At 46.8% G+C, this 13,572-nt stretch overlaps 1 protein-coding gene across 1 annotated transcript; it reads right to left on the minus strand.

Moving 5' to 3' along the window:
* Window positions 1-21: 21 nt before the first annotated feature.
* Window positions 22-12,654, minus strand: LOC119225998 (uncharacterized). Its single transcript, XM_037483758.2, has 7 exons — window positions 12,577-12,654; window positions 12,368-12,486; window positions 11,415-11,511; window positions 1,587-1,953; window positions 1,200-1,325; window positions 945-1,081; window positions 22-531 (listed from the first exon to the last, which is right to left on the minus strand). Exons 1-7 carry the CDS (start codon window positions 12,586-12,588, stop codon window positions 307-309), a joined length of 1,083 nt encoding a protein of 360 aa, XP_037339655.2. The 5' UTR covers window positions 12,589-12,654; the 3' UTR covers window positions 22-306.
* Between the last annotated feature and the right edge of the window lie 918 nt (window positions 12,655-13,572).

The following is a 13,572-nucleotide window of genomic DNA, read 5'->3' on the forward strand; positions in this document are numbered from 1 at the left end:
AATGTGTCATTGTTTTGCACAACACAATTTATTAACAACAATCCGCTCGAAAGGCCTTAAACAACAGTACTGATTGCAGGATTACATAAACACTAGACATTTATTAATCAGATATAGTTGTATGATACATATCTACGCTCTTCTGCAAAAGCAGAATTTGACGCAGTGACTTCTGATTTCTGTCACTGGCCATCGTGGGTGAAACAAAAATCTCATCTCATGTTTTTCTTTTCTCTAAAATAATGTCATAAAGAAATTCTGCATGTGAATTTGAATGAGAATACGTCCGACACGAGTGACTCTCCCTCAAGTCTGTATGACGAAGAAGAACGATTCGTCCCCCTTCCTTCCATCCAGGTTGGCCATTCCCACAGAGTTAGCGAAGGACGTGTCTATTTTGATGAACCAGTCGGCGTGCAGCGCCGACTCAAACGTCCGCTCTTTGGTCCCATCAGTCTTCATGTAGAAGACGAAGGAGAGGGCGATCTCGTCGCTCTTGCAGATCTTCTTCAGCTTCTGCTTCTCGCAGGTCTGCAGCAATAAAACACATCTGGACATCCGTCACAGAGGCAACAGACGGCTCTTCAACCTCCTGACTAAATACCCCCAGGTATTTTGAGTTATATGTCGATCATAATTCTTCACCACATGCCCCTAATTAGTAGTAAATCATGGAAATATCCTGATGGTCACACATGTTATCTTGCAGTACATTAAATGGGATGAGGGCTGTTTCCGGGACCTTGAGGAATGCCAACATTAGCCGAAATTATTCTATGTGCAACTTTTACAATAACCACAACTTGGCTGAAAGTAACTACTTTGCTCTTTTTCTTTTGCAGATCTCGTTCAACAGTGTTTCTGATATTTGACCCACTAACTGGATGCTGGCCTTACTGAGTGAGTATTGCTTTTTCCACCAGGTGCACATGAACAGTTATTACCTCAACTTGTAAGAACACCCTGTCGCCTTCCTTGCAGCACCTGAGGAAGCAGTTGGACTTGCTGAAGTTTAGTACCACTGGCTGTCCTCTGAAGAAGGAGAAACTGGTTGCCTTGTAAAAGTAGATGGTCATCTCCTCTGTACATGGAAAAAAATGAATACATAAAGACTAGGAATTTCATAAATCAATTGGAAACTGAAATAAAAGCTTTTGTAATGAGTGTAAATGAATCAGCAGGTGCTCTGAATGACAAACCTGGGTTCGGTGACGCATAGATGATCTTCTGTGAGCAGAGACCTCTGAGGTATTGATGAGAAGGCAAGTGTTCGATTGGAGTGTCCAATGACTTTATTTGACTGAAGCTTCCTCCTCCTCTTGAAACTGGATGAAGCCAAACAGGGAAAGGCATGCAGTTCATAGTTCATAACCATTCCCCTCGAAATTAACTTGTGGTTAATCCCTCAATTTCCTCTGTGTGTGAATGTGTTTTACCAGTCACTGGACTGTATAACATATGTATAAATGATTTACTACCAAGTGACCCTGATATCAGTGAGACCTTCAATATGAATATATAATAGAATGTAGAACAAATTAGAGCGACAGAAGAGAAGATCGGGGACTGAAGCACAACTCACTCACCGAGCACCACCTGGCTGGACTGTGACACCATCACAACGTCATTAAAGGTGCACCCCGTCGCGGGACATCCCTCACAGGGGCCCCCGCTGTCGCAGCCCCTCCCAGTCACCACAGAGATGCTGGTTTTCGTCATGGATATGATGAGCACATCTCCTCTCCCTCCACTCTCAGGTTGGCAAACATCCTCCGGCGCCACGCCCCCCTCCTGTGCTACGCCCCCCTCGTCACTCCGCTCCAGGTCTTCCATCCTCCTCATATCCATGCTGAAGCTGAGCACCGTGGACTCCTTGGAGAAGGGATGTAAAGTGTCTTCCGATGAGAAGAACTGCTCCGTGGGCTTCGTCTGCTTGCAGGCCTTGTGCACTGTCTGAGACCAGAGGGGGGGGGGGGGGGGGGGTGGGGGGGCGATACCAAACATGAAATAGTTTTGCACGTGAACTGCTACTGACTATATGTATATATTATATATTGACTAGCACTGCAATAGTCTCTGAATTATCCGACTATAACAGTCAGTGTCAACAGTCTGAAATGGAGAGTGTGCTTGTCAGGATCCGGGTCTCTCCCTCTCTCTCCCCCTCTGCCATACACATTCACTGACACACTCATTTACCCATTAGTCTCACCTTAGCGCACACACCCACTTCTCACGTAGTCTTCCCATCCACCTGCCGCTCATTCCAATCAGTGCCCGCCCCGTTTGCTGTTACACCTGTGTCTCGTCATGTCTAATCACCCTGTCTATATCTTGCATGTGTTCCCTTTGTGTCTTGTCGGATTGTTATTGTAAGTCGAGTTCTTGCCTTGTCCAGCAGCCTCAAGACCCCGCTGTCTCTTACGCACAGCCTAGTCCTGCCCGCCCGATCTCCAGCGTCGCGCCGCGGAAGCTGCATCCCGTGGGCTCCTGTCGAGCTTCCCTCTTCATGGAGGAGACTTCCCCGTTCGGAGGATTATTTTGTGTTTTGCCTTTTGCTTAGCTGGTCCCTTAGAGGATACATTTTCGTTCTATGTTTTGCCTTCGAGCTCGGCTCGTTGTTTCAGTTGATAATTAAAACCCTCATTTCTGTGACTTCCCTCTGCGTGTGGATCCTTTCCGCCAGATACGCACCATCGCGTGACAGAACAATCCGACCACACGCTATGGATCCAGCAAGGGAGGAATCCATTGCCACAGCCGTAGAGTTCCAGGGAGCGATGCTGGGTCGACACCAAGAAGAATTGTCGGCAGCCAGGCAGGCCGTTGAGAGTCTGGCCGCTCAGGTGAACGACCTATCTATGCGCCTGACCCAGACCCATTCCGAGTCTTCATTTTCACTCTCTCACTCGTCGTCTCCTGAGCCTCGCATCAATAACCCCCCGTGTTACGCTGGGGAGCCGGCGGAATGCAGGGCATTCCTGACGCAGTGTGAGGTGGCCTTCTCTCTGCAGCCTCGGACCTACGCTGAAGACCGAGCCCGCATCGCTTATGTGATTTCCCTACTAACCGGGCGCGCCCGTGAATGGGGAACCTCAGTTTGGCAGGCTGGAGATCCCTGCTGCGGACGCTTCCTCTTCTTCAAGGAGGAGATGATAAAAGTATTTGACCAGTCAGTCTTTGGACGCGAAGCATCGCGTCTCTTGACCACCATTTGTCAGGGAAAGAGGTCCGTTGCCGACTTCGCTATAGAGTTCCGAACTCTTTCCACCACCAGCGAATGGAACGAACCCGCCTTGGTGGCCCGCTTTTTAGAGGGGTTGAACATAGAACTCAAGGAGGAGATTTACGCTCGTGGGTCACCAGCCGAGCTCGACACGCTGATCGAGCTGGCAATCCGCCTCGATCGGTGCTTTCAACAACGGCGACGAGCCCGCACCGCTACCCCGACACCTCGAGAGTTATTTCCCCCTTTTGCCCCCGAACCAGAGCCCATGCAGCTGGGTGGCATTCGCCTCCGGCCGGAGGAGAAACAACGCCGCCTCTCGAACAGACTGTGCCTCTACTGCGGTGCGGCGGGCCACTTCGCCGCCTCCTGTCCGGTAAAAGACAGAGCTCGCCAGTAGACAGAGGAGTACTGGCGAGCGCGGCGGTGTCTTCATCCTCATCCAGATCCCGCACCACTCTCCCCGCCGTTCTAAGGTGGGCCGGCTCATCTGCCTCCTGTCCGGCGCTGGTTGACTCGGGGGCGGAGGGAAACTTCCTGAGCAAGGTCTAGCGCAAATCGTGGCAGTGGCAACTCGCTGAGGCACTTCCTGTTGCAGGCTGCGGTGCGCGGGGATTCGTGGCAACTGCCTCGACTCTGTGGCAACTGCCGCGGCGAGTTGTGGCAACTGCCTCGACTCTGTGGCAACTGCCTCGTGTGTTTACTCGGTCAAGAGAGGTAGCTCGAGCGGTGCCATGAGTTCGGGTACCGGTCCCTCGGTCGGGGGAGCTAAATGGACCGGTGCTTCGAGTTAAAGGAGCTTTACCACGATGTATGGGCTTGATTCCTCGGCTGGTAGCGGTACCGGGACTTTAAGGGAGAGGTGCCACGACCGCTAAGGGAGCCTTAGCTCTCGGCTGGTCGAGGTACATGGAGTTCAATGGAGAGGTGCCACGACCGCTAAGGGAGCCTTAGCCCCGGTCGAGGCAGGCAGCTCGAGCGGTACCGCGGGTTCAGGTACCGGTCCCTCGGTCGGGGGAGCTAAATGGACAGATGCATTGTGTTATAGGATCGTTACTACGATGTATGGGCTTGATTCCTCGGCTGGTAGCGGTACCGGGACTTTAAGGGAGAGGTGCCACGACCGCTAAGGGAGCCTTAGCTCTCGGCTGGTCGAGGTACATGGAGTTCAATGGAGAGGTGCCACGACCGCTAAGGGAGCCTTAGCTCCGGTCGAGGCAGGCAGCTCGAGCGGTGCCACGGCTGTAAAGGTAACGGTGCTACGGAGGGTGAGGGTGCTGCGATTGTTTGGGAGAAGTGCAGTTTCCGTTACTTTTAGTATTTCAACAATATATGACCGTATAATACATTTTAAGTGAGTTGCCGCGTCGAGTCGTGGCAGCTGCCACAACTTCACGACAGCTGCGTCGACTTTGCGGTAATGGTGGCTTGACTGTTCCCGTTTTCTTTTCATATATTGACAATACTATGCGGTCATTGAGAGTATTAGTATTGTTAGTTGTAATTGGTTTAGTCATAAAACGCCGATAAGTGATACAATGGCTTCCCGTTTAAGTCCAGCTAAGATAATATGGACTAAGACCAGTTTCCCTTTGTTGCCTTGGTAACAAAAACCACTTTCCGGCAGCTCCCCGAAGGAATGCAAATTGTAAATATTGGTAAGATGCATTGTAACGTTTAAAATATCATAAGATCAAGATCCCATAAAACCTAATGGGTTTTATATATGTGTGTGTGTGTGTGTGTGTATATTTGTATATACTTGCTGCAGCAGCTGGTATAGCTTGCAAAGAAGTAATCTCGACATGCAGCTGTACAATAACAAGTAACGTCTTAGAGAGTCGCTTTTGTTTTTGTTTGTCGCTTGTATAAACAAATATAAGAAGGATGACTACTTCTAAGTCAGTGTGTTTATATGTATATATAATGTGTTACACATTTTTTTCCACATCATTCAAGTTATTTAGCCACAAGAGTATATAGTATATCTTTAGTTTGTTGTTGTTTACTATGTTTTTGAGCACTTTTTAATATCACTCTATACTTTTTGTAAACAGTAACCGTACTTAACTTTATTAATTTATTGTGAGAAGTAATTTGTTCGCCTGGCTGTTTTTTCAGACACTAGTCTGCTGGTGTAGTTGCTTTGTGTGACACATATAGCACTGCCTGCTTATGTTGCCTAAATGTTGTGAATATAACCCTTATATCAGGGATGGGCAACTTAAATGATTGAGGGTGCAGCGCACTTCCTAGCAAGATTTATGACAAAAATGGCCCGGGGCAGCCAGTTGCCCATCCCTCCTTTTATATCATCATGTGAATTCACACAGGTTTTTTTTTGTTATATAGCTTGAAGAAATGTATGTTGTTAATGTATGTTATGTGTAAAATTGTATATCATTGTCTAATTTACTTTTAAACCTCCAAACAAATCCAATTGTGTGTTTGACTCATTGTTGAAGTATTTCAATGTGATTTATGTGTTCTAGCCTAAACAATTGATATTTATTTGGTGAAATCAGCTATTAAATTATACGTACTATTTCCAAAGTGCAAAGACTTGATCAAAGTTTGTCACACACACGCAAAATGAACAAATACTCTTTGCATTTCTATTCACGCCACAGATATTGGCAAAATAACAAGAGACCCTCTAGTCCTGCCTCTTGATTACGACAATGCTATAATACAACACAGATTCATCATCTGCAGGCATAATATACCAACAACATGATTTGTCCAAGCTGATCAAAAAAAATAAATCGACAAGTTCCGTTTAATCTTTTTTTCATTCATTCTAAATGGAGTGTAATTTAATTGTGGGTGAGCATGCGTATCTGCAACATCACTTACTTGACTGTCACAATGCTGGCTAACAGCGGTTTTGCACGTCAAGTTGGCATCACTGTAATCACAGAATCTGGTAGTTCATTCAAAGACATAATATCTTTCGCATTGCTGAAGACACGTCAGGAGGTGACAGAGAAAGCAAAGTAGTGGTAAGAAATGTTCAAATCTTTGCAATAAAAAACCAAGATGCAATTACAGAGATGATTTTGAGTCCAGTAATTTATATAGATGTAAATACTGGTAACTCAGATTATATACTGATATTCAATTTTAAATGGGTATTGATGGTTTGTTCATATAATCACATACCCATTATTTCACAAAGTAAAGATTACACTTTTAGGTGTTAAATGAAACAGATTTTCATGTATTATTAATTCATTATTGTATTTGTTTAATTTGTACCTCAAATGCTCTATAACTTTTAATAATTAATTTGTTACGACAAACTTCCCGCTGTCCTTCCCATGGAAGAGGAAGAACAAGAGGAAACTCTTCATGACCTCCACAATTGGGAAGATGACCTAAACGAGGACTCTCCAGCGGAGCTTTTTACCTTTATTTTCGAACAAAAGAAGCACTACCAAAAGTTCTGCACTGCAATGCTAGATGAAAAAAATTTGAAAGCATTTGCAAAGTTTGAGCAACAGTAGTGCTGACAATTTGCTCAAACTAGTGGACGCACACCTTGAGATGTGCAATTGAAAATATATAAATATATGAAGCATTTTGAATTAAAAGATTTGCCTCAAAATGACCTTTGCCAAAAGGGTGACCTTCCACAATGAAAAAAAATGTTTGGGCTTGCATTGTAAACCTCTTGTGTGGAATGAATTTATGTCAATTTGATTTACCTACCAAGACAAATAAACTACATACTTAGTGGTAGGTGTCACCATAACTATAATTGGAATTTACATATGTAAGCTATGTAGATAGATATGCAAGAGTACACAACTTATGTCTTCCTATTACCACTAGCTGGTTATATTAATACTAATACTCTTATACTAATACTCTTATCTATATTTTAAATGTGTTTACTGTTACCAAGGCAACACGTGCCCGTAGTAGTTCAGCTGGACTTAAACGGCAAGCCATTGTATCACTTATCGGCGTTTTATGACTAAATAAATTACAAATAACACTAGTACTGTTAAAGGGCGTATTGTATTGTCACCTGCTGGCCAATTATAAAACATAAATGTCACCTATTTGGCAAACAAAAACGGCAAGTGTCGAGGCACCACTGCCGACAAGTCGAGGCAGTTGTCGTAAAAACGGCAAAGCGTCGAGGCACCACTACCGCAAAGTCGACGCAGCTGTCGTGAAGTCGTGGCAGCTGCCTCGGGGTCGAGGCAGTTGCCACAGAGTTGAGGCAGTTGCCACAGAATCGAGGCAGTTGCCACGAATCACCGCGGCAGTTGCCACAGAGTCGAGGCAGTTGCCACGAATCACCGCGGCACCGCAGCCTGCAACAGGAAGTGCCTCAGCGAGTTGCCACTGCCACGATTTGCGCTAGCTCCTACTGAACTTCCTAGACGAGAGATGGGCTCGGGAACACAACATTCCCCTGGTGGATTTAGAAAAACGCACCACCATATTTTCCCTGGATGGTGAAACTCTAGCTGAGGTCCATCAGGTCACCAGTCCGGTGAGTCTGACCGTCTCCGGGAACCACCAAGAGACTATTTCTTTTTTCATTTTTTGTTCCCCTTATTCCCCCATTGTCTTAGGGCACCCCTGGCTTGTCCAGCATAATCCCCATATTAACTGGGTCAGGAGTACTATTTTGTCTTGGAGTCTTTCGTGTCATGGTAACTGTTTAGTGTCTGCTATCCCTGCCGTGTCCCCTGTCTCTGTTTTTCAGGAGGAGCCCGGTGATCTGACTGGCGTACCGGAGGAGTACCACGACGTGCGGGCGGTTTTCAGCCGCTCCCGGGCCGTCTCCCTGCCCCCTCACCGCCCTTACGACTGTAGCATTGACCTCCTCCCTGGCACCACGCCCCCCCGCGGTAGACTATACTCCCTCTCGTCACCCGAACGAGAAGCGTTAGAGAAATATCTCTCAGAGTCGCTGGAGGCTGGAATTATTGTTCCATCCTCTTCTCCTGCCGGTGCGGGGTTCTTCTTCGTGGAAAAGAAGGACGGGTCGTTGCGTCCTTGTATTGATTATCGAGGGTTAAACGACATAACGGTCAAGAATCGCTATCCCTTGCCCCTTATGTCGTCAGGGTTCGAGATCCTACAGGGCGCTAGATTCTTCACGAAGTTGGATCTGCGTAATGCGTACCATTTAGTTCGTATCAAACAGGGGGATGAGTGGAAGACCGCGTTCAATACCCATATTGGTCACTTTGAATACCGGGTCCTTCCCTTCGGATTGGCCAACGCCCCCGCGGTGTTTCAGGCACTGGTAAATGACGTCCTGCGCGACATGTTAAACATCTTCGTATTTGTTTATCTGGACGACATTCTAATCTTCTCACCCTCTCTCGAGTTACACGTCCAACACGTCCGTCGGGTCTTACAACGCCTGCTCGAGAACCGCATTTTGTTAAGTCTGAGAAATGTGTCTTTCACGCGCATTCGGTTACGTTCCTTGGGTCTGTGATCTCCGCTGGGGGAATCAGCATGGACCCCCAGAAGGTACGGGCGGTCCTCAATTGGCCAGCCCCGGAGTCTCGCGTTGCTCTCCAGCGGTTTTTAGGATTCGCAAATTTCTACAGGCGATTCATTCGCAATTTTAGTCAGGTGGCTGCCCCCCTGTCCGCACTCACGTCGACCAAGTCGAGGTTTTATTGGTCAGAACCGGCACAAGAGGCCTTCAGTCGTCTGAAAAGTTTATTCACCTCCGCGCCCATTTTAGTCACCCCGGACCCCGCAAGACAATTTATTGTTGAGGTCGACGCCTCTGACGTAGGGGTTGGGGCTATTTTGTCGCAACGCTCCGCCCATGACAATAAGATCCACCCGTGCGCCTTTTTTTCGCACCGGCTCTCACCCGCGGAGCGAAACTATGACGTCGGCAACCGGGAGCTATTGGCTATCCGGTTGGCGCTGGGGGAGTGGCGGCATTGGCTAGAGGGGGCCAGTGTGCCATTCATCGTTTGGACCGACCACCGGAACCTCGAATACATTCGCTCCGCTAAAAGACTCAACGCGCGGCAGGCCCGCTGGGCTTTATTTTTTGGCCGCTTCGACTTCTCCATCTCGTTTAGACCAGGTTCAAAGAATGTTAAGCCTGATGCCCTCTCCCGTCAGTTCGGCTCCACGGAGGATGCCTCAACCCAGGAGGGAATTGTTCCCCAACATTGTGTGGTTGGAGCGGTTGTCTGGGGAGTTGAACAGACTGTTAAGAGGGCCCTTGCGCACGCCATCAGACCTCCTACTGCCCCCGAGGGGAGGTTGTTCGTTCCCGAGAGCGCGCGAAAGTCCGTACTCGAGTGGGGCCATGCCTCTAAACTATTCGCGCACCCCGGCGTGAAGGGCACGTTAGCCGCGATCCGTCAAAGATTCTGGTGGCCCACCAGAGAGCGTGACATACGTAGCTTCGTTGCCTCTTGCCCTGTCTGCGCGCAAACTAAGTCAAGCAACGCTCCGCCGGCGGGTCTCCTCAGACCCCTTCCCATCCCATCGCGCCCGTGGTCACACATCGCGTTAGACTTCGTTACCGGTCTCCCTCCATCCGCCGGCAACACAGTAATCCTGACGGTTGTCGATCGTTTTTCTAAGGCGGCGCACTTTATTCCACTTCCCAAATTGCCGTCCGCCCGTGAGACCGCGCAGGTTATGGTCGATCATGTGTTTAAGATTCACGGTCTTCCCGTGGACATTGTGTCTGACAGAGGTCCCCAATTTGCCTCTCTGTTTTGGAGGGAGTTCTGTCGACTGATTGGGGCTTCCCCCAGTCTGTCGTCAGGATTCCACCCGCAGACCAATGGGCAAGCCGAGCGGACCAACCAGATTCTTGGGCGCATGCTACGCAGTTTGATCGCTCAGACGCCGGCGTCCTGGGTAGATCAGATTTCCTGGGCCGAGTTCGCCCATAATTCTTTACCCTCCTCCGCAACCGGTCTGTCTCCTTTTGAGAGTTGCCTCGGCTATCAGCCTCCACTCTTTTCGTCACAGGAGTCGGAGACCTCTGTCCCCTCCGTTCAAGCTTTTATTCAGAGATGCAAGCGCACTTGGAGGAGAGTGAGATCCGCTTTATGTCGCACCAGAACGCGCACTTGTAAGACTGCCAACCGCCGCCGTGTAAAGGCACCCAGATACGTTTGTGGGCAGAAGGTGTGGCTCTCCACTCGCAATCTGCCCACACGCGAAGGCTCACGTAAACTCATGTCTCGCTTTGTCGGCCCCTTTTCCATCGTTAAGGTTTTCAACCCGGTAACCGTCAAATTAAAGCTGCTCGGTTCGTTACGTCGGATACACCCAGTTTTTCACGTTTCGTGTCTCAAGCCTGTCATCCGTGCACCCCCCCGCCCCGTTTCCCCCCCCCCACCTCTTGACGAGGTGGACTCTATTTATAGGGTTCGTAAACTTCTGGATGTTCGCCCCCGAGGGCGGGGCCGCCAGTTCTTGGTGGATTGGGAGGGGTACGGTCCTGAGGAGCGGCAGTGGATTCCGGCCCGGGACGTCCTGGACCGCTCGCTCATTGAGGACTTCTACCGGTCTCGCCAGACTCCTTCCTCGGAAGCGCCTGGGGGCGCTCGTTGAGGGAGGGGTACTGTCAGGATCCGGGTCTCTCCCTCTCTCTCCCCCTCTGCCATACACATTCACTGACACACTCATTTACCCATTAGTCTCACCTTAGCGCACACACCCACTTCTCACGTAGTCTTCCCATCCACCTGCCGCTCATTCCAATCAGTGCCCGCCCCGTTTGCTGTTACACCTGTGTCTCGTCATGTCTAATCACCCTGTCTATATCTTGCATGTGTTCCCTTTGTGTCTTGTCGGATTGTTATTGTAAGTCGAGTTCTTGCCTTGTCCAGCAGCCTCAAGACCCCGCTGTCTCTTACGCACAGCCTAGTCCTGCCCGCCCGATCTCCAGCGTCGCGCCGCGGAAGCTGCATCCCGTGGGCTCCTGTCGAGCTTCCCTCTTCATGGAGGAGACTTCCCCGTTCGGAGGATTATTTTGTGTTTTGCCTTTTGCTTAGCTGGTCCCTTAGAGGATACATTTTCGTTCTATGTTTTGCCTTCGAGCTCGGCTCGTTGTTTCAGTTGATAATTAAAACCCTCATTTCTGTGACTTCCCTCTGCGTGTGGATCCTTTCCGCCAGATACGCACCATCGCGTGACAGTGCTAGACTTTGGCAGCACACAAACTCACCAGCATTGGATTATCTTTAGCCAACGACTCTGCCAACTCCTCAGGTGTGACATCCTGCAGGTCCTTGCCGTTTAATTGCATCAGTTTGTCTCCTCTCCTGGGAAAGGAACAGAATATACAGTATACTGTATATATATATATATATATACTTTGCAAATGCTTTGTAATTGAAATGAGGACTTTTTTAATGTTAACAAACATTATGGGAAATGACTTCCTTTAGACTGTGTGTGTTTGCTAGAAAAATAGACTGCAGAGATTTAACCGCTTTACCGTCAAGAAAGAATTATCATAGAAGACATTATTAAAGCCCCTGTAAACCTTTCCTAGAAGGGTCACTTTGTTTGAGTAAATGGGGTCTACATTAAAATAAACGTTTCTGCTTAAGTGAGAATTATATATTTTTTTAGTGTTTCAGATTAAAGATTAAGAGGCAATCAAATAAATGTTGTGATGTTATATACTTCTGTTGTCCAATCAGATTTAGAAATATTTTAATCTGAATCAGATGACAACCGGCTGGTTGATGATCACAATCCGGATGAAGCTTTTTATAATTCAAATAGTCGCCAAACCAATAGGTTTTTATTCATAAACCCCTGTATGGTTTTGTAACAGGTCTTTCAGTTTTCCTTTTCGAGCTTTGTTTCATGACTGAAAACACAATTCTAATCACTCACCTGCCAAAGTATTTTTTAAATGGTCCCTTACTTCATCATCTCCTTGTCTGTTTATTATGTTGCTGTTCTTACAGCATCCTCTATCCGGTAAATTTCCCTCTTTCATTTTTTACTAACCCATTTTTAATTTATTCAATAGATTTAATCTAAAGCACTTTGTGGTCCGTGGATAAAAGGTGCTTTCCAAATGACATCCTTTCTACTTTTTTGTTTTATCATCAACAACAAAAAGCCTCTACACACATTAATTTAGTGTTGACAAATGATTCATACCTGACAAACGCCTTTTCACTCGCTTTTTTGAACCTGACATTTTCCACTTGGTACTGGTGCTTTCCCTCGTGGATGTGATGGGAAATCAGCACGCCTCCCCTAACCACAGCATCCTGACCCTTAGGAACAAACAAATAAACACAACACATCAACATAATGTACACAATCGTATCTTCTCTCGCCGATTATTTGAAGATTTTGTCACTCACCGCTAGATCCATGGTGCTGCTGCCGACAATGAGCCGACTGAAGGCGACAGGCGGTTTAAAGGCTGAGGTTTGTTTGTGCTTCTGCTTTGCACGGTTAGAAGGGAAGTAGAGCACAGGGGTAGTGAAGGATGTGAAACTGATGTCAGAAGAGGAAGTGAGCAAGGATTAATAAATATTAAATTCATTCTCAATTCCTGTATTTTTTAATTTTTCATTGTTGGAAAACAGAACTTGAGGAGACAGTTCATCTGTAGATTTTCAGCATGTCACCATTCACTAAAACAAGCCATAGGTCTCACTCATGAGACACATTAAAAACACTTCATTATTCTGGGACTGGATGTTTACTCCCTTAGTTTTTTGCAATACCAATTATCTGGATGCTATTATAGTGTACAGCAATAATAGGAAATATAGTTTGTGTCAAGTTAGACATAGGAACTACTGAGGTTATGACTTCCTCTACGACAGTAAATGACCCTGTGGTGGAAATGCAGTTATACTACGTGTGGCTTAACTTGAACTGTTCAACCATAAACGGAACAATTATTAACGGTTCTTCACAAACTATAAAAGCCTATCGTAATGTCAGAAAACAATTTCATTAAAAGGTTGATATAGTAAAGACCTGCATGTTTAGAATTGAGCTTTTTCATTTATTTATTTTTTCAAAATGACAGTGATCTGCTTTCAGTCCACCTTTTCAGTATGCAAAATGTTGTGTTCTGTGAACTGCTTGTGCTGGTACCCCACAACAAAAAGTCCTGCATTAAAAACTTTACTTACCTTACAGTCAAAAATATTTAAGTATTATCAGCAAAATGTCCAACTATTCTGACTAACTAGTCATTATGCGGTCAAATGTTCTTTGTATATATTTTACTATTGTACAGCATATCATGTGAGCTACATCACGGTGTGTGCTGCATTTTACTACTGAGGATGTAATTATGTCCTTAAATTGCTGTTAACTAATTGCTGTTGCATTTCTGTTAA

This window comes from Pungitius pungitius, chromosome 4, assembly GCF_949316345.1.
Source record: "Pungitius pungitius chromosome 4, fPunPun2.1, whole genome shotgun sequence".
NCBI classification, from domain to species: Eukaryota; Metazoa; Chordata; class Actinopteri; order Perciformes; family Gasterosteidae; genus Pungitius; species Pungitius pungitius.

Bases quoted from the DNA above. Each gene is read 5' to 3' on its own strand.
- LOC119225998 (XM_037483758.2), bottom strand. The intron at 11,512-12,367 runs GTATGAATCATT...TTCCTTTCCCAG, and splicing joins AGTGAAAAGGCGTTTGTCAG to GAGAGGAGACAAACTGATGC. The intron at 1,326-1,586 runs GTGAGTGAGTTG...GGCTTCATCCAG, and splicing joins GTCCAGCCAGGTGGTGCTCG to TTTCAAGAGGAGGAGGAAGC.